Source organism: Hyperoodon ampullatus (assembly GCF_949752795.1).
Source record: "Hyperoodon ampullatus genome assembly, chromosome: 10".
Taxonomy (NCBI): domain Eukaryota; kingdom Metazoa; phylum Chordata; class Mammalia; order Artiodactyla; family Ziphiidae; genus Hyperoodon; species Hyperoodon ampullatus.
The window spans coordinates 21031419-21057021 of NC_136923.1; the positions used below are offsets into that span (position 1 = coordinate 21031419).

General features: G+C 39.2%; 1 protein-coding gene across 11 annotated transcripts in view; it reads right to left on the reverse strand.

Moving 5' to 3' along the window:
• Positions 1-779: 779 nt before the first annotated feature.
• Positions 780-25603, reverse strand: part of MITF (melanocyte inducing transcription factor) — a gene marked incomplete at both ends in the record, with an annotated part of 224516 nt that continues 199692 nt past the window's right edge. For 7 of the 11 annotated variants that reach the window (XM_079712809.1, XM_079712806.1, XM_079712808.1 and 4 more), the window contains 5 exons: positions 780-1181; positions 6614-6761; positions 10290-10365; positions 15607-15663; positions 18636-18753. In XM_079712809.1, the coding sequence (XP_079568935.1) occupies positions 780-1181; positions 6614-6761; positions 10290-10365; positions 15607-15663; positions 18636-18753 (801 nt within the window). Of the gene's footprint in view, positions 1182-6613; positions 6762-10289; positions 10366-15606; positions 15682-18635; positions 18754-25603 lie in introns of all 11 variants that reach the window. The other 4 variants (XM_079712800.1, XM_079712804.1, XM_079712803.1 and 1 more) reach the window with 1 other exon arrangement.

The following is a 25603-nucleotide window of genomic DNA, read 5'->3' on the forward strand; positions in this document are numbered from 1 at the left end:
CAAAATAAAATATATCTTATGAAAAACTGAATCACACTCACTGATGAGGAAAACTGTAACAGAGCACAGAATGAATGAGAACAAGATGAGACCCCATGTTTCAGAGCCTTGGTCTATATCTCCCTTCAATTTCAGTTGCACCTAAGGTATCAGTTACATTTTCTAACCAGACAATACACGTGAAAATGTTTGCATTTTTTTTTCTTTTATGGAATATAGTATTTCTTTAAATAGTTTGCAGTATAAAGACTAAATGATGCTAAAAGGGTACTGTATCTTTAAGGCAGTACCAATGAATCAATACATTTACAAAATGGAAAAGTGTTAGTATGGATTTCTTTACTTCCCCACCCTCCTCCTCTCTCTCTTTCTCTTTTTTTCCTTGCTTTACATTCTTTCAATTAAACTTTACATTTCATTTCCAAGGAAGTCACAGGCATGCAAATAGCAAACCAAGTTTCCCCTGATAAAAATGGACAGCAATTTCTCTGATGCAAAAATCCTCTTGCTCTGAAACCCAAAATCTGGGGTGAATTCAGTTCACGGATACTGTACACTACCATACAGTACTTTGGAGGCATTTGTAGTTGTAAAATAGAATATACAAGTCTGTTTCACAAAATTCTAAAAATAAAATATATCCTGGGCTATTGATAAAGCATGAAAAAAAATTTTTCATATTAAAGGAAAATGATCAAGAAAACCCCTTCAGGTAAATTATTAAATCTGCTAATCAAGAAAGGAAGCAGTCTGTGAGAATGCAGAGCAGGGAGAATTTGCTAGCAAGCGTGCTCGGTTTCTTCCATGCTCATACTGCTCCTTCGGCTGCTGGTTTTGGATGCCCCAGGGGACACCGAGGAAAGAAGTGGATCAGTTATGCCAACAGGAGAAAGAGTATCGTCCATGAGGATGTCTTCCAGTTTGGATCCCATTTTCGTGGGAACGCTATAGGCTTGGCTGCTCTCGGTCCCAGCTCCAAAGTTGTTGTTGAAGGTGATGGTGCCATCTGTGAGATCCAGGGTCGTTGTACATGTTAGGTCTGCGTGCTGTTGGAGGAGGTCTTGGCTGCAGTTCTCAAGAGCGGGTTCCTGCTTGATGATCCGACTCACCAGATCTGGAGAGCAGAGACCCGTGGATGGAATAAGGGAAAGTCCATGAGCTCGAGCCTGCATTTCAAGTTCCTAAAAGTAAAATAAAAATCAGAAACTTAAAGAGGTGGTGCACAGAGGATTTTAGGACAGTGAAACTACTGTACAATACATGAGACTATAATGACCGTTACATGTTGTTATGCATTCGTCCAAACCCAAATGGTGTGCAACACCAACAGTGAACCCTAATGTCAAGTAGGGACTTTGGGTTGTAATGATGTGTCACTATAGGTTCATCTAGTGTTGAAATGCCCCACTCTGGTGGGGATATTAATATTGGGGGAGGCTATATATACGTGTGGGAGCAGGAGGTATATGGGAACTCTCCACACCTTCGGCTCAATTTTGCTCTGAACCTAAAATTTCTTTAAAAAGTATTTAAAAAAAATCAGGGACTTCCCTGGTGGCGCAGTGGTTAAGAATCCGCCTGCCAATGCAGGGGACACGGGTTTGATCCCTGGTCCGGGAAGATCCCACATGCCGCGGAGCAACTAAGCCCGTGTGCCACAGCTACTGAGCCTGCGCTCTAGATCCCGTGAGCCACAACCACTGAGCCCATGTGCTGCAACTACTGAAGCTCGCACGCCTACAGCCCATGCTCTGCAACAAGAGAAGCCACCTCAAGGAGCAGCCCGCGCACCGCAACTAGAGAAAGCCTGCATGCAGCAACAAGGACCCAATGCAGCCAAACATAAATAATAAATAAATTAATTAATTTAAAAAATCATACATTTGCAAAAAAATAAAGTGTTAAAATAAAAATCTTTTGCTCTTTCAAATTAATAAACACCATATTGGGGCTTCCCTGGTGGCGCAGTGGTTGAGAATCTGCCTGCCAATGCAGAGGACACGGGCTCGAGACCTGGTCTGGGAAGACCCCACATGCCGCAGAGCAACTGGGCCCATGAGCCACAACTACTGAGCCTGCGTGTCTGGAGCCTGTGCTCCGCGACAAGAGAGGCCTCGACAGTGAGAGGCCTGCGCACCGCGATGAAGAGTGGCCCCTGCTCGCCGCAACTGGAGAAAGCCCTCGCACAGCAATGAAGACCCAACACAGCCAAAAATAAATAAATAAATAAATTAAATTAAAAAAAAATGTTAAAAAAAAATAAACACCATATTTCTTAAAGTACATAGAGTATCACTGGTAATACAGTAAATGATTTTTAGGTGGTATATGGATTTTATTATGTATGAAATACAGAGACAGTTTCTCATAGATGTCAATGTTAACAGGGAGGATAAGTTAAAAAATGTAAAAATAAAATGTCAAAATGTGAGCTGATTGAAGGAAAATAATCAGTAAATAGTACAGGTCTATACTCCCTACACTGTGCAGAGATATCTACGGGTACTATAATGAACTCCCAGGACACTGGGGATATTTTTAAAGTTTTAAGGGGAACGCACTCTACTGCGAGAATGATCAAACTCAAGACAGTTTTACAGTTTTAGTATTAGATTGTGTTACATTGTTTCCATCACATCGTATCAACACAAAGCCAGGTCTCAGGTAGTTGCTGTGATTAAAAAAAAAAAAAAGAAAACAAGAAAAAACCAACTCCTGCATGAAAATCAGTGTGGAATGGGAAACGAGGGTGGCAGCGTCCAATCTGACTCCAAGGTTGGAGAAGCTGTGCAATGCCTCAAAGGCACACTTATCTCACTAGTAAGTAATGTGGTTATTTAAAAATAAAATTAAAATGCGATTTTTCTTTCAATTTATATGTTTTATATTTTCAAATGGCTACTAAGTTGTTAGCACCTAACAAGGAAATGGTAGGTATTTTTTTGGTCTAAGGTGCAATGAAAAAGTTACTAAGATATTAAGGGCACTGGGAACTAATAAAGATTGAGTAGTAATGGCAAAAGTTATGAAAATTCCATACAAGTAACTGAAGTTTGGGATGCATCATTTAACCCATCTCACCAAAGCAAAGGGAGTTTTGGTTTTTTTTTTAATTCCACAAGAAAGTCCTCAATCTGTTCCTACACTTTTTTCACGTCCTTCCTATTATGGACTGCATTGTGTCCCCTCCCCAAAATCCTATGTTGAAATCCTAACCTCCAGGACCTCGAATGTGACTGTACATGGAGATAGTGTCTTTCAAGAGGTGATTAGGTTAAAATGAGATCCTTAGGGTAGGTCCTCATCTAATATCGGTGAGGGGAGATGAAGACACAGAGACACACATAGGAAAAGCCACCAGAATGGGAAAACACAGGGAAAAGGTGGCCTAGGAGAGAAGCCACAGAAAAACCAACCCTGCCCACACCTTGATCTTGGATTTCTAGTCTCCAGAACTGGGAGAAAATAAATCTCTGTTGTGTAAGCTGTCTAGTCTGTGGTATTTGTAATGGCAGCCCTAGGTGACTAATTCACTTCCTGAGTGTCAGAGACTTGCCCCAGTGCCTTATTTCAAATACCTTCCAAACAAGCTCTTTTCCTTTTCCCTTTCTGAGTATGCCTAGACCACCCCCCTACAATGAACCGTAAAGACCCCAATTGATCCTGAAGAGCAATTTGCTTCTACAAGCCAATGCCATCTTCCTATGTCTGTGATACAATAAAAATAACAGAATATACATTTGAAGCAAGTCACCTTGCGTCATGAGAGGGGGAAATGTACTCTCCAACAGGACACAACCTTTCAACCTTTGCCCACAAGCCTAGAAACACATGTTCCTGAAAAGTTGTGTTCAGCCTGTATTAAAGGATGTTTGATTAGCAAGGTCTTCCTCGAGATGCAGTACAAGAGATGGGAGCCTGAGATGTCACACCAGTATCTGCATGTTCCTTCACACAGTCTCCAGACACACAAGTCTCCTTGGGCATCATTTCAAAGCCCTGGACTGCTTAATAAAATTGCAGTCCCAGTGATAGGAAGGCTTCATGCTCTTTATTCTGTGAAGATTTTTGCATGTTATCACTTAGGGTGAAAATGAAAGGAACCCCTTAGGCCCAAGCTGAACACATGCACAATGGTAAGTCAACGCCCACATAATAAGAACAGCGCTCTCACACGTGTAGTGTGTCTTAAAAAAAAAGAGTTGGATTAAGAGAGGCATCTATCTTACTCTAATCTTTTGTTGTTTAACTTAAAATGTTTACCAGCTGAATAAAGTGTTACTCAGATTGCTAAATAATGTGATAGATCTCACCTAGAGAACTCAGGCTCATTGCACAGCACAGCTTTCCTAATTAATAATGTTTTCCATGATACACAGAAATTCTAAAGGCTGCTTCATTGACATTGGAAGAAACCCAAGACATCGTCACCATGCAACTTCCAATTCATATTTTTCACGGTATTCGTATTTCACACGAATATATATGTTTGAAACTTAAAACAAAACCTAGCCTGTCTTTCAAAACAGTCATTATATTTTATTATTTGTATAAAGAAATGACACATTAGTATAAGTTGCTTTTATAAATAGGTATATATACTAAGTACAAGAGACGAAAGACCCGTGTCTGATTACTGAAGAGATGGAACATAAAACAAGCAGCAAAAGCCAAAAAAAGAGAAAGCAGGGAAGGGAGATTTTCAAATGACACATAACCTCTATTTCACTACCAAGATTCCAAAAGGCACCCCCTAGAGGAGAACCACCTTCTGCCCCTCTGACCGAGGGCTGAAGATCATTGCCATGACATGAGAGATGTGACATCTAGAAATGTCAACAGTGTTATGGGGTATTAACAAGCTTGGAAATCAGAAGTAAACTACTCTGTTAAATAAGTTCAACATCAGAGAATAAGCACCACCAGGCAGTCTCTAAAGTGCCATACTCTACACTGCCGCTCCATAATTAGCTGCATTGGAAACCTGAAAAACAACCATTGTTCTATGGTGAAACTGGGTACAAGTGGGTCCATCTACTTAAGAAGAAGATACAACGTCATCGACCCTTACGGGTTGGTTGTGTTCAAAGTCAGCAAGTAAATTAAAATAACCCTAGCCAACTCCTTTAGTCATTAGCAAGGAGTCAGTTTTTCTTTCTCTTCTTCACGACAGTTCCAGAGGAAGTTGCATCTTTATATTCAGCATGAAAAGCCAAGTGATGACGAAGCACCAGGAGCTGATATTGCAGGGATCCCCCAGCTCATGGTTACGTTGGTATGTACGCTCCTTAAATGGAATGACAGATGAATTACAAGTAAAATTAAAATTAGTATTTCTCCTGTTAAGAGTGTGTAAGCTAAAGACACATATGGTATAACTTCATTATCTGTAACTATTTCTAAAATTTATACCCTGATGATAAGATCTTCTGGGTGTCCCAGGTTCCCTATAAACATGAGCTTTGACCATGGACTGCACCCCACTCAATACTAAGGTATCTTTGTATTTAACAACTACTCTCAATTCTCAAGATTTGCAGTACTTATGACTATGGACTGAAGTCTATGCCCCCCAAAGTTCATATGCTGAAACCTAATTCCCAACGTGATGGTATTTGGAGATAGGGCTTTGGGAGGCGATTAGGTCACAAGCGGGGGAACTTCATGAATAGGATGAGTGTCCTTATGAAAAGAGACCCCAGAGAGGTCCCTCACCCCCTTTGCCCTGTGAAGTTGCAGCAAGAAGACAGCTATCTATGAACTAAGAAGCAGGCCCTCATCACACAACAAATCTGCCAGTACCTTGATCATAGAGTTCCCAGCCTCCAGAACTGTGAAAAATAAATGTTTGTTGTGTAAGCCACCCAGTCTATGGTGTTTTGGTCACAGGAGCATGAATGGCAAAAGACGTGCTACAGAGTTGCTATGAACACTGAATTAGTGAATGCTGAACCATTGTTCCTGGAGGAAACAGAGGATTAGGGTCCTGCAAGCATCTGCGCACAATATTTCACCAACCAATCAACATGTAACTTTGTTTTATGTGTGTTTCTGTTTGAAGTCACCTTGCTTACTACATATCATTGATTCATTAATATTAAACTCAAGGCCAACAGGACCACAACTCATGCCTGAATGAAACTTCTCTCCGTAAGGCACATCACAGCCTTCCTGTGCTTAGGAAGATGCGAAAGCATTTCAGGGCCATGCTCAGAGGCCACTTTCAACAGCAAATCACCCAAAACACCCACAAAAATGTGAAAAACATGGCACTAAATAGACAGCAAAAAAGGACACTTGTTTACAGTATGAGCTGAAACAAGAAGACAGAGCATTGTCTTGCCCAACCTTAACTAGGAGCAAACGCACCAGCCAAGTCACATTTGCCATGCTGCACATGTCTGCAAATGAGCGTGAAAGTGCCACAAGTGTCGATTTGGGGGTTTCAAATAAATTTTTACGAGGAAACAAAATCACAAAGCGGAATCCACAAATAATGAGTACAGACTGTATTAGGATCACGTAAATCAACTCCCTCATGGCTCATCATACTTCTTCTCCCATCTTCAAGTCACTAACATGTAGTCACCTTCACCCTGCACACGCCTGGTACCTGTATTCTGAGTAACAAGTGCCGGTTGGCGTGCTCCAGCTTCTTCTGTCTGTTTTCAAGCTCTTTAGCACGTTGCTGTTCCCGTTGCAACTTCCGTATATAGTCCACAGACGCTTTTAAAATGGTTCCCTTGTTCCAGCGCATGTCTCTGGGATGAAAATGGAAGGAAACAGACTGCTTTAGGATTGGAGGCTCCATGAAAATTCAGTATTCAGAGCATTCAGTTTCTAAAGACGAGATAACCATTAGAAGTTGAGAATCGCTATCATTCACTGAGTGCTGGCAACTCGCTGGACACCGTCCACCCATAACTTCTACGTTATCTTCTTTCACCCGGACAGGCGCCTGGAGTCAGAGGGACGTTGTGCACGTGTTGAATCAGAGATGATTCAACTTGTCTTCGGTCCCAGAGCTACATGAAGGTGGAGTCAGGACTTAATAGGTCTGCTGATGACAAAGTCAATACTCTTAAACACTATATTCAATAGTTATAGATTTCTAGGACTATAAAAGTTAACTCACTCAGACAGAATAAGCTATGATTAAAAAAAAATCTGTGAGATCCCACTACTTGATTGTATGCGGCATAAAAATGGCATCCTTGGGTTTTATCATGAATATTCCCAGGAATATCAACCTCTCTCCGATCTCCACCTCCTCATCTACAAAACAATGATACCATGCTTGTATGAGCAGCCTCATAGGTATGTTGTTAGAATCAAAGGAGGCACTTTATATGAATATGCTGGGAAAAGTTTAGAATGCAGTTCAAACAATGGAGCAGGCACTGTGCTAAGGACTCAACGTGGTAATTACCATAGCTATCTTTAAACAGCATTTACTGCATGACAGGTACTTTTCAAAGTGCTTTACAGCTCATTTACTCATAACAACCTTAATCGGTAGGCACTAATATTATCCCCATGTTACAGACTGGAAAACAAAGGCACAGAGAGGTTAAGTAATTTGCCCAAAGCCACACAGCCTGGAAGTGGTACAGCCAGGAAGCCTGGAGAATCTGGTGCCAGACCCCATGCCCTAAACTACTCTTCCTCTTATGTGACTGAGTGCTCAAAACAACTAGACTAGGTAGGAATATTCTGATCCTCCTTCCCCCCCCTTTTTTTTAACAGATGAGAAAAATAAAATATGAGAATTCTTCCCCAGGCCAGACATCTAGTAAGGGACTGTTTTGGAATTCATACCCAGGTAGCCTGAGCTTGGTGCCTTTCAGTTTTTAAACACTATAGCGCTACTGTATTCCTATATGAGAACATTAAGAATGCCATTAAAATGTAGGTAAAAGTGAGTTGAAAAGTTTAGAGCACCCCAGAAAACAATTAAGAATAGAATTATAACTAATAGTAATATTTTTATAGTGCTTTAAACTAACCTGAGCTCTTTTATAGAAAATATTCATGATGATAATGACAATGATAAAAACAAAAACAATTTAATGTATGGAAAACCTCCTACCCCATAATCTGTAGCTGCTAAAAGGAGATCGGAAGTATCAGCTGGGATGTGTGAATGGAGGGCCATTAAAACAAGCCACCAAGTAATTGATCTTCATATGGGTTAGACAAAGAACAAAACAGAAGCTCTCCCATGGGATGCTGAATTACAGCCCCCAGAGAATTCCCAGGGGTTGATCCCTGGGGTCTGGGCACCAAAGATGGCAACACAGGGAGGTGTCCTGAGATACTCGGAGTGAGCACAAAGCCAACCTGCTTAATGTTCAGGGCTAAGAAGAAAATAACAGAAACTTCAGCCGCTAGAGAGAAATAAAATTATAATGAAAGATGCCTTCACTAGGCCAGTAAGGTGAGAGACCACTACTGAAACAGGCAAGCAGCCACTCTGTTTTTTTTGTTTTTTTTTTTTTGCTGTACGCGGGCCTCTCACTGCTGTGGCCTCTCCCGTTGCGGAGCACAGGCTCCGGACACACAGGCTCCGCGGCCATGGCTCGCGGGCCCAGCCGCTCCGCGGCATGTGGGATCTTCCGGGATCGGGGCACGAACCCGTGTCCCCTGCATCGGCAGGCGGACTCTCAACCACTGCGCCACCAGGGAAGCCCCCCAGCCACTCTGTTTTTAAGAAGAGACTATTCCAACCAGTTTTCTTGGGTTTTACTTCCTTGTGAGACCCAATTAATTAATTATGCTTTGGGGTTTTCAAACTTTTTTTTTTTTTGCAACGAGAGCGACCCTTTTTTTTACACAGAAGTGCAAACAGATCCCTAATATATAAGTCAGTAAAAGCAGATCTACTCTAGGGCAGGAGAGGGTATGGGGCCGAGACCATGATCAGCTAGACTATGTCTCTATAGCAGCCCCAAAGTCTGTTCCAGAAACCTGGTATAGGAAAACCCCCATACAGACTGCAGTCCATTTCATCTTGAAACAATGCCTACAATTAAAGATTGTTATCAGTTCAGATTATAAACACACAAGTATTCTAATACAACAGAGAAAGAAGATATGCAAATAGAGGCTTTCACTGCAGCCCCATAATTTCATAATATGTTGCTAGAGATCCACGTGCTACAGTTTAAAAGAATATGCTAAAAAGTGAAAGCTGATAAAGAATAGGAAAATGGGAATTCAATTTCAACTATCATGCAAGACTGACTATAGGAAATGAAGGTCACAGCCCCTTCGTAGGATGCATTTGTGCTGCAGAACTGAGATTTTGAATGTTTTGAGTTTCAAAACAGCTTTCCTTGAAACCTGGGAAAGCAAAATGTTGATGATGGAGACTGCGCTTGAACATTCATCAAAACCACCTTAGAATGGGCAATGGTTTTATTTTATTTTGTCACAAATTCCCTGACAATAATGTGAATAGTAAATTTAATAAGCCTTGCATGAATAATGCTTGATTTCATCTTTACATTTTATTAGGTAGCTAAAAGGTCATATTCAAAGGCTAATTTCATAGACCGCCTGTGGGAGCCATTAAAATGTATACATCTTCGAGCCCCTTACTTCAAATGGGCCAATTTCTAATGGATAAAAATTGTGTATTTGTTGTCTTATTTGCTGACATTGCTGGTAGGAAAATTATCTTTACAACCGTTATCTCTGAAAGAGCGGCATAAGAGACTGAAAGCTGAAATCCAAATTAGGTGACCTGTGCTTATAAGAGAATTAAAAATTACTCTTTTCCTAGATTGGTAAAACAAAGGGCATGTAATTTTTGGGAAAAAAATTGACCTTTTGTCTGCTGAATATTGTTAAACTTGAAATCTCCAATATCAGCTCTCCATGCCTACAGATATTGTATGAGTTTGTTGGCAAACAGCTAACAAATCTTGCTTTATCAGCTACTGAAATCTCTGTCCTACATGAACTGAAAAAAAGAATTTTTTTAGTAGTTCTGTGTTTAGTTGCCAAGGATTCTCAGATTTCAGGAAGTCACTTCCTCACATCCAAAGCTGAACAGCTCATGTCCAATAATACTTTTGAACAATTCAGTTCATTTCTCTCGGAATTTCAGATTTCAATTTCAGTTCATTTCTCTCGAAATTTCAGATTTCAAAAGAAAGGTGTAAGAAGTATTCACAAATGGAACAAAGGGAGAGGGAGTACTTCTTTAGTTTTTATAACTGTGTGCTGTTTGCAACAAATGAAAAAACATTAAGGTACGAAAAAATATACAATGCAATTGTACTCACGGATCATTTGACTTGGGAATCAAAGTACCTAGTTCCTTAATGCGGTCATTTATGTTAAATCTTCTTCTTCGTTCAACTTCAAGAAAAGAGCACAGGAAAGGGCTATTAGTAACGGTGACATGTACGCATTAGCATATCTCATTAAAGGCATGTGCATATTAATTCTGCTGGGTCAGGACAACAGAAACGAATCTGTATTTCCTGGTTATTCTCCTAGTTTTGGTACTGAGGGTAAAGCCCTTTAAAAAATGAGCTAGCTTTGTATAGAGCTTCATCATTTATGAAGCCCTGAGACTGTAATTTCTCATTTGACTCTAGTAACTCCTGAAATTGGAGTTACCATCCTCAGTTACAAATGACAAAACTACCTTGGTGGTATTGGGGACCTGACAAGGACACCCAGCAAGAAGTGGAGAACAGCCTGTACTCAGCCCTGATCCTCCAGACCAGGGGCAGCAAGCTTTCTGCAAAGGGCCTGATAGTGAGTACACTGTGGGCCAAATAGCAAAATTAAATAAGCAGATTATTAGGTACATACACAGCAAGAGAGAAAACAGATTTCCACAAATTTTGTGCTAACAAAATTCAAAACATACTAATATTAACTAGATACAATTTTTGTATCTAGTTTACTAGCAAGAAACACTGGATGCTGAAATTTGGATTTTATATAATTTTCACATATCACAAAATATTATTCTTATTTTGATATTTTAAAGCCATTTAAAAATGTAAAAAACATTCTTAGGCTACAGATCATACAAAAACCCCTCCTCTAGCCCAGTATTGCCTAAGAGAAATATAATGCAAGTTTCATACGTAATTTTTAGTTTTCTAGTAGTCACATTAAATAAGTAAAAAGAAAGAGGTGTAATTTAATAGTTTTATTAAACCCAATATATCCAAAATATTATAATTTCTACATGTAAACTATATAAAAATTTATAAATTAGACATTTAATATTCTTTTCTTTGTACTAACTTTTCAAAATCCAGTGTCTATTTTACACTTACAGCATACCACGATTTGGACTAGTCACATTTCAAGTGCTCAATAGGCAGACGTGTCCAGGGGCTACAATACTGAATAAAATAATCCTAGAAGTCAAGCATCTTTAACTATACCATGCATCCTAACAGCATTCTTCTTTTATAAATCCAGCTGAATGTTCAACTAAATTATCATCTTCTCAAGAGAGGGTGAAATAGTAGGCATATGAGTTAATAAATGTTTTTAATTTACCTAGTCTGACAAATTCCAAATAACTTAAAGTCTAATAAATTGGATTAAAGATATTAATATTTTACTTTACACATATTAAAACCTAATATATATTTATATTTGACTCACTAATATTGTGCACACTTAGATAAATAATATTATTCACTACTTTCTCAATATATATTGCATTTTTTCTTAGCTGAGTGATTATTTCTATGATTAAATCAGTTATGTATAATACTGTCTTATTATCAGACTTTTATAAAATAGAAACAGTAAGTGATACTAAATGGCTCTGAAGAAGAAATTTTTGGACCTCTGATCTTCTAGCTAACTTCCCCCCAAACTCTGAAGTATGACATGTTTTCTACTTTTTCCAAGCATATAAAAAGCATAAAAAAAACAAATAATACTGAAACACATGAAATGAAATAAAAATCCCCGATGATCCAGATACCAACACTGTAAAATCTGTTATATATCCTTTGTGATTATTTTTATGCTCTAAGAATAAACGCACACGTGGCCTAGATGTGCGCCCAGGACACAGTTCTTAGGACGCTACTCGGTCTACATTCACTTCCTGGTGACCGCATTTAGTCTCATGCTTTTAAATACCACATATACACTGATGACTCCCATACTTGTATTTGCAGCCCAGTCATCTCCCCGGAACTCTAGACTCATAAGTCTGACTACTAGATGTCTCCATATGGAGGGCCAAAAGGCAGCCCCAGGATTCCAAAGTTGAGCTCCTGGTATTCCCCACTCAAATAGCTCCACCCACAGTCTTTCTCAGCTCATTTACTGTAACTCCATCCTTCCAGTTGCTTACACAAGAACCTTGGCATCAATTCTGTACCTCTATTTCTTTTATCAATACATCCCACACTTGATCCATCATCAAAATCTTCTCACTCTACCTACCTTCAAAATATTTCCAGAACCTGTCCACTTCAAACCTTCACTGCTACCTGAATAGAAGCCACCATCATCTCTTGCCTGGATTACTGCAATCCTCCTGAGTGGTATCTCTGCTTCACCCATGCCCATCACTACCTACCCCCATTAGTCTAACTACAACACAGCAGCTGTTAAAACGTAAGTCAGAGCCTGTCAATCTCTTGCTGAAAACCCCCCAATCGCTTCCCCTCTCACCTAGACAAAAACCCAGTCCTCAAGGCGTCCTCCAAGGATCTGGGGGCTCCCATCTCTCTGACCTCATTTCTACTTGTCTCCCACTGTGACCACACTTTCTACGGTGACTCACCTGTGCTCCCCCCACCCTCAGCTTTATAGGCCTTGCTCTTCCTCAACCAAGCCAGACACACTCCCCACTTTAGGACCTTCTACTGCTGTTCCACCTGCCTGGAACACTCTTCCCGCAGATATGTGAATGGCTCTGCCCTCACCTCCCTCAGGTGAGGTGACTCAAATTTACCCATGAGCCTTCCCTGACTACCTATTTAGAAGTGAACCACCACTTCCCATCCTGACCCCCTTGTCTGCACTATGTCTCCTCAAAGAACTTTCTGCCACCTAACATCTACATACTTCTTTCTTCCATTCATTTATAGAGCTCTAAACCATCTAATATCTGCATACTTTTGTTTATTTATTTATATGTTTATTTATTGAGGCATTCCGAGTACCTATATGAGCCTAGCACACAGTAGGCCCCTGATAACTATGTACTGAATAAAGAATGACATTGTTAAAGCAGAATTACACTAAAAGCCATTCTGCATCTATCTTTTCTCACTCAACAGCATATTGTTGACACCTTTCATCGTCAACATTTGTATGTACTACATTATATTTTTAATTCAGTGCCTACCCTCCCCAATTATAAAAGTGATATGAGCTTGCAAAAATTTGCAAAACATGTAAAAGTGTATACAGAAAAAAGTAAAAACAAACTCTTTACACACCCAACATTTTTTGCCTGAGGAAACTGTCGATGATAAGGCTGACTCCCAGATCTTCTTACACACACACACACACACACACACACACACACACAGTGTTTTCTTTTTTACATAATTGGATCCTATACATATTATTCTGCAGTTTTCCCTCTTCACTCAGTAATACATTGTAGACAAGTAAACCAGATCAACCCCATTCTTCTTAAGAGGCACTGAGTGTCCCTCATAAGGATGTACCATAATTTACGTACAAATCCGCTACTGATGAATATTTAGACTATTTCCAATTTCTCCCTCTTTTTCAAAGGTATAATGACTACTTTTGCCAAAGCTCGCGTGTACTTTTTACTCCTATCACAGTACTTATCCTATGCTGTAAAAACCATCTGCGTGTATCTGACCGCTCATCTATTCTGTCTGCCCCTGGCTCTAATGTAAGCTCCTAAGGGTGGGAGACCTGTCTATGTGGTTCACTTCTGTAGAAAAGTGCCTTGTACATAATGGGGCTCAAAAAGTAGCTATGAGTGAATAAATGAATGTATTCTTTTGCCCATTTTGGCAAGGACTCTTACAAGATAAATTCCTACAAGAGGAAAAGCTATGCCAATGGGCAATTGAAACTTGAGTATTAATTTCCAACAGTTCAATGAGATCTTAAGGTTGTTTTATAGCCCTCAGAGTTGACCATATTTATACTTGACTGACAACCCTGAACTTGAGAGTTTAGGTGACTCAGTAAAGGTGGATTATGTTTTTCACAACATCCAACTTAGTTTCCACATTTCAGTTAGGAGAAATTATCATTATCTCATTTCTAAGGTATTTTAAAAGAAGAAATATCTTACAGTAAAATTACTTTGAAGCCAGAGGAGACCTTAGAAATATTAGTTGAAATCTCTTGGTTAAAAGATGAGGAAGGCTTCTTCTAAGTGAAACAGGAACTGGGAAGGGCAGGATCTATTAAAAGAAGAAATGCACACACAACCTCCTTCCCCCAAGGACCTAGTGATTCCATTTCTTAGCATTTAATCTGGAGAAACAAACTCCCCTGTACACAGAGAGGCATGTCTGCAAATGTTCACTGTGGCAACAACCTAAACACTTAGCAGTAGGAGGATTATGAAATATCATAAGTTACACTGGGGAATACTATGCAACAGCTTTTTAAAAGTAGATAGATCTACATGCATAACAGCAGAAGGTCTTCAGGACATACTGGTGACTAAAGAAGCAGGCAGTAACAGATACAGACAATGCCATACTGTTGGTGTTAAATCATACACAAAACCATTCTATTATAACCTCTGCGTGCAAGTGTAAGGGTGTCTGTTCTTAAATACTTGGAAAGAGGTTGGAAAGACAAACAGCAAATTGAAAAAAAACCCAACAATGATTATTTTTAGGAATCAGAGAACTCTGGCCTTATTCTATCATTTTTATAAGGACAAAGTATTTATACATAACTTATATCCTTAAAAATCAATTTAAGAAAAAGAGGATAAGGGGCAAGAGATGAGAAATTCATACACACACAAACTATTTTCTACTTCCAAGCCCAATCCCTTTTTTATTTTCAGCCTCTTTCACTTGTTTATGAAACAAAAAATCTTAACTTTTCATAGGAAAAAGCTTAAAGATGTGACCAAGAGTAAATTAAGCACGTAAACAAAATAATTTTAAATGTTAGAAAACTTCTTTTTTTAAGTCACAGGTAAAGTCAGAAATTTAGGAGGCTTCCTCATGTCACCCAATGACTCCCCTCCAGATGTTTAATTTTTTTCTTTTAAATCTCACTGGAGAAGGTGATCCCATAATCCCTTTTAAATAAGTTCCAGTGTGAGCAACTTATATTTGGGTAGGTGGGGAACAAGACTCCCTCTTACCAAAAAAACCCCCCCAAAAATCAAAACAACAAACTCCTCAAGATACTGAAAATGTGTGTGTGTGTGTGTGTGTGTGTGTGTGTGTGCGTGTGTGAGATTCAATTTGATCTGAGTTTAAAATACCGGGAAAATTATATACTATACTTTGGTCTCTCCAGAAAACAATTTTTTTCCATAAAATGTACCTTTAACAGGTGAAACCAATTTTCTTCCAAAATGTCTGGAAATTTTTTGATATAATGGGAAACATCAACTCCAATATAATGAACATAAAACCAACTTACTTAAGTTGTGATTGTCCTTTTTTTGTCTCTCTTTGGCCAATGCTCTTGCTTCAGACTCTGTGGGAAAAATATGCGCTGTGCATGTGAATGAAGTCATTAGAAATTAGAATTGTTCAAGGCACACAATAGTATAAACTACAAAACACCTATTTTCTAAAGAAATGGAGACTTATATGACTTGAATAAAAACAGGGTTTAAAAATTTTTGACTTTTAAAAGGCTTACATTTTTTCCAAAAGCAATATATATCAAATAAATGCAAAAACTCAGCTTCTACAAAATGGCAAAAGACCAGTAACAAAGATGTCTGTCTGACAGGCTGTAAACATACAGGTACGAATAAGAAAAAAATAAATAACTAGAAACTATGGGAATTTGCTGTTGATAGTGTATTATCAGGAGTGAAATTTTCTTTTCAGGCAATAGATCTTTTCAGTCTTTCTTTGATATGTTACGAAGGTGTGAAAACTAAGCCGAGAGGCTTCCAAATTGGATCTCTAACTGATTACTGGAAATGAACTCATTATTTAAGAACTTGGAGCCAGGTTCTGTCAGAACCTGCTAGAATGAAATCATTCAATGACTCTTAGGGGCAACTACTTACTAGTCTCAGTTTATAAAAACAAAAATAGGCATAGGGTACAGAGGCATTTAGTAGCAACTCCATTTTGAAAGGTCTATTTGCATAGCAACTCTGGTGAGATCTCTGTGGTAAGGGATTACTTTCTGCCTTACAGAGAGCAAAATAAAACAAGAAAAAAAAAAAGTTATTTCACTAATCCCGGGATTCAGGAACCTCTGTTATTTCCTTTTCAGAAGTGATATCCAAAACGTCACACTATCATTTCAGAACTTTATTTCAAAATAGAAATCTTTTCAGCATTACTTATAGCATATATTTATTATATGGTTATTATTATATGTATTTATATAGATACATACATAAATAAATAATTCAGAAGCTGAATTATTTCAATTAGGAAGATCAATCCAAATCATTTCTTTTTTTTTAAATCTCTCACATAGAAGCATGACAGGCAGCTTTTATTCATACACCCTCTACTTCAGTATCTTAACTTTTTTATTGTTTTCTTTTTTGTTTTTTATTTTTTCAGCTTGCCCACCCCACCCTGTGGTTCTCTGCCTGTCACCCTCAATCCACCAACTGTGGACCAACTCTGGTCAAGGCGGCCAGCGAACGTCTTTGCCATCTAGTGGCAGCAACCACATCCTTCCCACAGAGGCTGGCCTCTTGGCCTTGGGGAGGAGAGTTCTCTTCCAAGTTTGGGCACTCCCCTGCAGCCTTAGGTATTCTTTAGTTTTTTCCTCTCTTAGTAGCTGCTTGCCTGTACATGACTGATAATTTTTTTTTTTTTTTTTTTTTTTGCTGTACGCGGGCCTCTCAGTATTGTGGCCTCTCCTGTTGCGGAGCACAGGCTCTGGACACACAGGCTCAGTGGCCATGGCCCACGGGCCCAGCCGCTCCCCGGCATGTGGGATCCTCCCGGACCGGGGCACGAACCCGTGTCCCCTGCATCGGCAGGCGGACTCTCAACCACTGCACCACCAGGGAAGCCCAACTGATAATTATTTTAAAGCTTCCCTGTTCCAATCCCTGTGTGGTTTCTGCTTCCTGACTGGACCCTAATTCAGGTGGGAAAACTGGACTTCATAATGTTTTTTCCTCCTAGGTCAGATTTGCTGACTCCCAAGCCTGTTCTTTTTTGTCTACATTAGGCTACCTCCCAAACTATCAGTGGTCTGAACCTCACTTCCTGGCCCTTTTCTCCTTTTCCTGCCATTTTACCCTTATCCAGTCTGTACTGGTCATTTTCTAAGATACCAGTGACTCTAGAAGTATATTGTCTGTTATATCTGCTTTTTTAAAAATTTAATAAATGTATATCCCTTTCACCCATTTCCTCCTCCTCCCCCCAGCCTCTGTTGTTTTCTTTTCTTTTTGAAGAAACAATCATATACATAATTCAAAACTCCACTTTGCACTCAGGAACTTTATACATGTCACTCTAACCATATTTTATCATTATTTAATACAGATTTCATTTAGCTATCTTTTCTAAGACTTCATTGTACTTTTCCTTCCTGTATGGTATCTACTTGTTTGTCAGCTTTTGATGGTTTTTGTGTATTAATTAATCATCTTTTTTAAACCAAATCAATGATTTTTTAAAAAAATTTCTTTCTCCTGCCACAATTTTCTGAAGTTTTTTTTTTTTTTTTATTAAAGATACCCTTGAACAGAACAGGAATTTTCTGCACCAAATCTGTATTCCATAGTCTCAGTCTATTCACCCAATCCTGTAAGATGCAAGGATCAAATAACAAAAAGGGGGATGAGGTGAAGGCCATAAAACCCAGCATGGTAGAATACCAGTTCTAATACAGTTTCATCATGTTTTAATGGCCAAATGCCTTCCCTAAAGTGTTAAACAAAAATGGCGAAATAGGTAATTTCACACTTGCCTCAAGAACAAACGATACCCATTGCTCCATTTGATGATTTAATTTTTCACTCCGTGTAATAAATCTTTTGCACATGATACAGCAAAAATAACAGGAGGCATCTGAAGATGTAAGAAATATATTCTTACCCTATCCCAACTGTGGGCTTGAATGTGTGTCAAAGGAAAACTCAGACCAGGGTTCTCAAACTCAAAGGCTTCTAGGGACCGAGCAACTAAGGAAAACACCAGACTAGGGAGAGACATCTCATAATTGAAAGTGTTGCCTGCTGCCCTCACCCCAAAGGGGACAGCAGCCATAGACACAATAATGGGTGTCATGGAGTTACGGCAGCCTGATTCCCAGTGTCTCAATACTGGAAATAAAGATTTTCAAGGATACATCCTCTATCTTAAAATATGGCTCAATGTTTTAACCACTGCATAGACCTAAAAAAGTATGTCTGCGAGTTGGAAATACTTCTGGAGGTCACTATTTGGATAACTTTGCTTACCAGAAAATTAACAGAAAATCTCTAGTAAGAGGCCCGTTTGCTGGGTATTTACCTGAGAGCTCCCTTTTTATGTTGGGAAGGTTGGCTGGGCAGGAGTTGCTGATGGTGAGGCCCGGTGGTGGCAGGCCTTGATTCCCATAAAGGTCAATCAAGTTTCCAGAGACAGGTAACTAGAGAGAGAAAAAGAGTAACAGAAATGAATTGTTGAACGATTCCTAAGTTATTCAGCTAAAACCCATATCCTATTCCAGACTTTATTTAAAAGAAATGATTTGATGTAAAAAGATATTTTTTAACATAGGAAAAGATGAGATGTTTACCTTTTCATTCATTCACAGATATATGGTCTCCTTAGGGGGTTGCCCTTAGAGACAGGAAAGGAGGCAGAATCTCACGCCCATAAAATCACTCTGCTACCCAGCTTATAGGTTTATTTTGAGCATGGAGACAAAGGATAACGTGCAAACTCATTATTTAGCACATGTAGTAGCTTATAGAAGACACCCAGTAAATATTGTCTATTATTATAGGTAGGGTTATATGTGGCATGGCTTTGTTACCAAATCACGTTTTTCATCAAAGTCAACTTTTTTCCTTCCTTCTCTTCCTCTCTCCCTTATTTCTTTCTCTCTCTTTATAAGGAAAAGCAATTAACAGTGTTTTCTTATTGGAAAAGAAATGGTTTCCTTACTGCTAAAAAGCTATTTTTCTTGAAACTGAAATCTTTCACAAAGCCACAAGAGGGAGCCCACTGGCTTTCATAAAAGAACAAAACTTCACATTTGAAAAAAAAAAAAGAAAAAGAAAAAGAATGAAAGAAATATTTAGCTTTCCTAAACTATCTTAAGAGTGTTTGTCTCTTGTTCTGAAATGAATATTTTCAAGTAATGAACCTGTTTTTTCCCAACAATGACTTCCCTTTGCAACATATGCATTTTCCTGTAACTAGTTCAGTCATGAGTTTGATGCACCCGTTTTTGTAGATGAAAGAGATCCAAGACATTTCCTCTGAAATAAAGTTCTAAATATTAATTGCTAGTAAATAGGTGGCTTCACTATTTCCATGGCAGACACTTCCCATTTCCAGCTTAACTTAAATAATTTCTGTAACTATTATTACCAGGTGAGATTTTATGTCATTCAGCCCTTCCCTTACTTGATTATACACTCTGAATTTTACTCTGAATCTGAGAAAAGTAAATTTAGATAACATTTAAGTATGATTAAAATGTTTAGTAATCAAGAGGTACCTGGTAAAGACTGTACCACAATACAACACATTTCACTCTTTCAAATAACCACTAACATACAGATGAAATTATACCGTGAAATATAGAATCAAATGTGTTTCCCCTCATTGGTAACCATCAGCCATTGTATTCCTATCATGGCTTCTAAATAAATACTCTATGAACTAAACTCCTAGCTAGAGAGATGGGGGCGGGCTGTGCAAAGAATAAGATATTTTCCAACATGTTAATATGACATTTGCTCTGATGTAATTGGGGTTGGGGGCAGGTAGCACAGACAGATCAGCAGGGCACATCTCTCTTCTCCACTCAGTCTTTTGCTCCTTTGTGAAGACAGCATCTAAATCATGTACATAAAATGGATTACACATATCTTACTATATATATGCATATGAACAATGCATTGTGATAATGTAAAATGCCCTTGAACCACATTTCAAGGGCCTCTAGCTAAGGAACTGATAAAAAAAAAAAGTGACTTTGATTATTAGCTGTCATTTCACTTAGTGGTTTTATACGAAATAGGTCACCTTCTCAGGGTCAGTCTTGCCCTGTGTGTGTTCAGTTTTATTCTTGTCCAACTTAATACAGCAAAGTGAAAGGTGCTCAAATGTCTCAATACAGCACTGTACAGTCAGAGAGTCAAAACTTACAAAGCTGGTATGACATCTGGTAACCCTTCTAGATTCCAAAGCTTTATCCTCCTATCCTGGAATTTTAGATTTGGGAAGAACTACCAGGTATTAATAAACCAAGAATGTGACTTCAGATTCAATGCCACAAGCTAAAAACAATTGTTTCCATAGCTCGAGAAATATAGATCATATGTATTATGCTTCATATGCAAATTGTATGCAAAGCATGTAATTGTGTTATTATGATATTTGTTAGAGATAAACAATAGGCAAGTGATAAATGCAACTAGCTTTTTTTTAAAAAACCCTCTAAGTCATCACTGGATCTATATTGAACAGATTATCTTCTATTATAAGCTTCTCCAGGACAAGAATACATTTTCTAACCACAATGTAAAGGAAGATGTTATATGTACATATATTTAATAAATGCAGACTCACAGAAAGAGAAAAAGAGGGTGAAAAACTCAAAAACTAGGAATAAGACAGAGACAAAGACACAAGGGGCAGGATGGAAACAGGAAGAGAGAGACACAAACCCAAGAGGGGGAGAGAGAGGGATGGACAAGTGGGGTGGAAGTGGGGGAAACCCAGAAAGGAATGGATTGGGAAGGGGTTAAAAACTGCAGAGAAGATTGCCTGGACTGACAGCAGTGCTGACCAAAAAGAGAGATGAATTAAAATCTCTATAACAAGACGCCTTATCGGGCACTCCACTGAGGTCAAACCTCATTACTTCCAGTTGAAAAAGCAGCTTATAACCCTCTGGAGAGTTCTCTAAAAGATTTCCCGCTTCGGCTGCTTTTCCAATACTTGCTGGTTAGGAGTGGGCAGTGTAGAGTCTGCTGGAATATTTTGCTGGGGAAAATTTAATTTTGTGGGCGCCTACTCTGAGCCAGGCACAGAAGTAGAAAGGCACTTTGTGTAGCTTATCTTGCTGACTCTACAAAAAGGAAAGTCTTGCTGTGTCTGAATGGAGGTTTTTGATAGGAGGTTCACACTGCATGTTAATTGTAGTATTTGGGGGGCAGGATCAACCTGCTGATAATAACCAATTAGAAACTGCAATTTTCAATTAATCTCCAACTGAACCTGAGCAAATAAAAACCCAGCTGCTCACTAACCAAGTGTGGATACTCAAATTTAGAAATTAACAGTACAGTCATTTACAGCCTGGGCTTAGGAGTCAGAGAGCCAGGTTAGGACCTGCCTGTCATTGACCTGCTACATGATATTAACTAACGTCTCTGAGGTGAGATGTCCCTCTTTGAAAAGTGGAAATCATATCACCCATCTCACAGGGTTTTGTAAAATGTAAACGAGGTAAAAGTAGGTGAAACGGAGTACCTGCTTCTTAAGTGACTGATAAACTGCTATGTGTAGTAATATAGTTTTCTGGAAAGTACTGTATACCCAGTCTACAGTTTTTGGACAGTCAAGCTAATTTTCACTTTGATCAACAAAACTATCTGCCATGTTAATTGCCAAGCATCCCGTTGGCCACTGCACCAATTTATCGGACTGCAATGCAGATCTAAGCACAGAAATAAGGGGATCTGCAGAGCTAAAGCGACCACTCACTACCCTAAAGCTTCTTCATTGGGGGTGATTTTGCCCCTTTCCCCAGGGGACATTCATCAACGTCTAGAGACACTTCTGGTTGTCACAGTGGGATGACAAGGTGCGAATGACATCCAGTGGGTAGAAGCCAGGGATTCTGCTAAACATCCTACAATGGACAGGACAGTCTCCATAACAAAGAATTATCCATCTCAAATGTCAATAGTACCAAGGTTTGAAAGACTCCGCTCTAAATGATGGCTTTTGCTCTTTGTATTAATGACTGTTACTTGTTGAATCTACTCAGAGGAAGGCTGATTAAAATAATATGGTTTTCTAATTAGAAATTAGTCTCCTGGCCATGCAAATTTAAGAAATGATTCTGTGGTTCCCCTTCTGAATTCGAAAAATCCCCTCATAAACACCGTTAATGTCAAAATTAGGTCAAAATAACACCTTTGGAGCTAAGGAAGAGGAAGAGGCATCTTCTGTTAACATGGATATATTCTGTCTTTGCTGGGTTTTTATCTAGCACATTAACTTGATGGACAAGATTTCACTTCCAGTGCACAAGCTACACAATGGACAGACGAAAGCCGCAACCTAATTAGGACAAATAAAGAGAAGGTAGACACACGTGGGTATGTGCCCTAAACTTGGTCTGAATCAAGTTCTTCAGTGTTCTGCTCTACCAAAATGAATATTTTTCCAAGTAAATGATAATTGTAAAATGTTATTATTTTTTCTCTCTGGATGGTCCCCTTCTCTGAATATCAATTGAGTACTGTTAGCACAAGTAAACTGGGACTTTTATTCTTTGTTTGAGATGGTACAAGAGGGCCCTTGTGCTCTCAGAATAGTTATTTCTAGACTCCAATTCCCTCAGGATAGTTTCCTAAGTGTTCCTTCCACTTTATTTTTTAAAGTAGTTTACTTGAAATAGACCATTTCAAAGAATCAAATAAAAGGAAAAATGCCCAACGTAAAGAACATTCAGTTTAAACTTCCCTGTGGGAAAAAAAAATTAAAACATTAGTGAGTTGTAGTGGCTTTGTTATTTAATTTTGACAATTAAAACCCAAATTTATCATGAATAAGAGCTAGTAACTAACGTTCAGTGACAGCATGTCAGGCAAGACTGTCCTAAATGTTTTTTTGTAGATTAACTCTTATAATTTGCACATGGATTCTATTGTTTTAGATGCTACTATTGTCCCCATTTTCCAGAGAAGGAAAGTGAGGCAGGGAAGACAAATAACTCACTCCAGAGTATGTATTGAACTCAGATGTCTGGCTCAGAGTCTGTGTTCCAAACCTCTGTGTTACAGTGTCTTTCTGCCCGTAGTAAAATGCTAAAATAGTTTCTTGTGGGAAAGCTCTGGTGCGGGGGAACACAGAAGAGAAATGGATGCTGGGACAAAGTCAGTGACTCCTGAGCGTGGCAGCAGGTTACTCCTCTCCTGACTGGGAATTAATTAAAGTCTACCTGGGGGTTCTTTCCTATCCAGGAACTCCCCTGAGATGGCCTCTCTGCTTCTGAATTATCCTTCTCCATTCAAGGTCTGAAGTGGTCTCCTTTTCTAAACTTGTAAGCCCAATGAGACCAGGAAGGAGACCTGAGTCATTTGCATCCACAGCACCTTACCCAGCACTGGTCACATATGAGGCCTTTAATAAATGCTAAATCAATCTTAAAATGAGTTCAGGAGCAATCGGATAATGAAAGACTAGGATGTCTACTCTAATGTAGACTGACCGAGGAGACGTGGGTATTCAGCCTAAAGGTCACATCTCCAGAAGGGCTGTCACAAGGACGAGCTCTCCATGAGGCAAACTGGGACCCACATCTGGAATTCACAGAGAGACTCACTATGAGAAATATTTCCATTATCGAGTATGATATTATTCTAACGTAGAGCTTCACACATTACAGGTGCTGAGTGAATAACACCCAGAAAAAATGCTATCAAAATTATTTGAAACTATAATAAATTACATTTAATAATTTAGATATTGTTGAGTACAAGCTATGTTTCCAACGCTAAATGCCGTACATACTTTATGAGATGACCATGTGAGGTAGAAACAGTGATCAGTCCCATTTTACAGACGGGGAAACAGAGGACTTTAAGAAGCAAAGTAATGGGCCAGGTCAGACAGTAAATGGCAGACTCAGGATTTGAATCCAGGTCTGATCATAAATCTTCAACTCCCAACCATTGTGCTTTACTGCTTCACTTGTAAGTGAGTGCATATTTTTCACTGGAGGCTTTTAAGAAGCCAAATGCCTGATATTTTGGTGGGGAATACAAAGGATATGCAAGAGGAGGTTAACGCATTGAGTACTAGGTTGGATCAGGTGACACCCAAGGTCCTCACCTTTGGGGAAAAATTTAAAAAGGAATAATTTTTAAAAATCATGCCGGGCTTCCCTGGTGGCGCAGTGGTTGAGAGTCCGCCTGCCGATGCAGGGGACACGGGTTCGTGCCCCAGTCCGGGGAAATCCCACATGCCGCGGGGCGACTGGGCCCGTGAGCCATGGCCGCTGAGCCTGCGTGTCCGGAGCCTGTGCTCCGCAACGGGAGAGGCCACAACAGTGAGAGGCCCGCGTACGGCAAAAAGAAAAAAAAAAAAAAAAAAAATCATGCCAATTCTACAGTCCTCCTGAGTGTGCTCAGGTATCCACTTGATGCCATTGGAAAAATGACCACCCTCATCAGCAAAGTTCTTTTGAGATGACTGGGCCATTGCTAATCAGTACTGCTAGGGCATTGGGTATATTTATAAATTCCCCAGGGCAAGCCCCTCCAAGGTTTTTGCTCCTGTTCGTCCTAGGATTTTGACAGCTGCCAAAGTGCAGTCTGCCTCATGGGATGCGCAAAAGTTGGAAGCAAGAGGGTTCCACAGAAGCCAAGCAAGGGCTCAAAGAAGTTGGGAAGAGTTTGGCACGGAAACGTGTCAGAAAGAATATTTAGTTCTTTCAAAATGAGGGGGTGAGTTTAAATGGACAGGAAATTGACAAAACTAAGGATCCCAGAAGAAGCTTAGAGGTTTCGAGGGGAGTCGTCCTTAACCCTCAAGACTTCAAGTAAGTGACTTAAAGGACTGGATCAAGATAGATAAGAAAACTTAACTATAAAAAACTGGTTTTCTAGGGATTTTAGTATAAATAAGAGCTACCACATTCCCTTCCCAAGGAAATCTACTATTGGAATTTAGTCTTTAAAACTTTTTTGTGTGTATGTGGGGTAAAAAACATATGACCTAAAATTTCTCATCTTAACTATTTTTATTGGGTTGGCCAAAATGTTCGTTCGGGTTTTCCAGGCAAACCCGAACAAACTTTCTGGCCAATCCAATAGGTGTACAGCTCAATTGTGTTAAGTATATTCACATTGTTGGGCAACACATCTCCAGAACTTTTTCATCTTGCAAATCTGAATCTCTATACCCATTAACAACAACTCCCTTTTACCCCCTTACCACCATGGAAGTTAGCCTTTTAAATACTAATTACTAAAGAATATGATAGTTTCATGGCATTGCTCGTATAGAAAACAGAAAAGGATGGGACT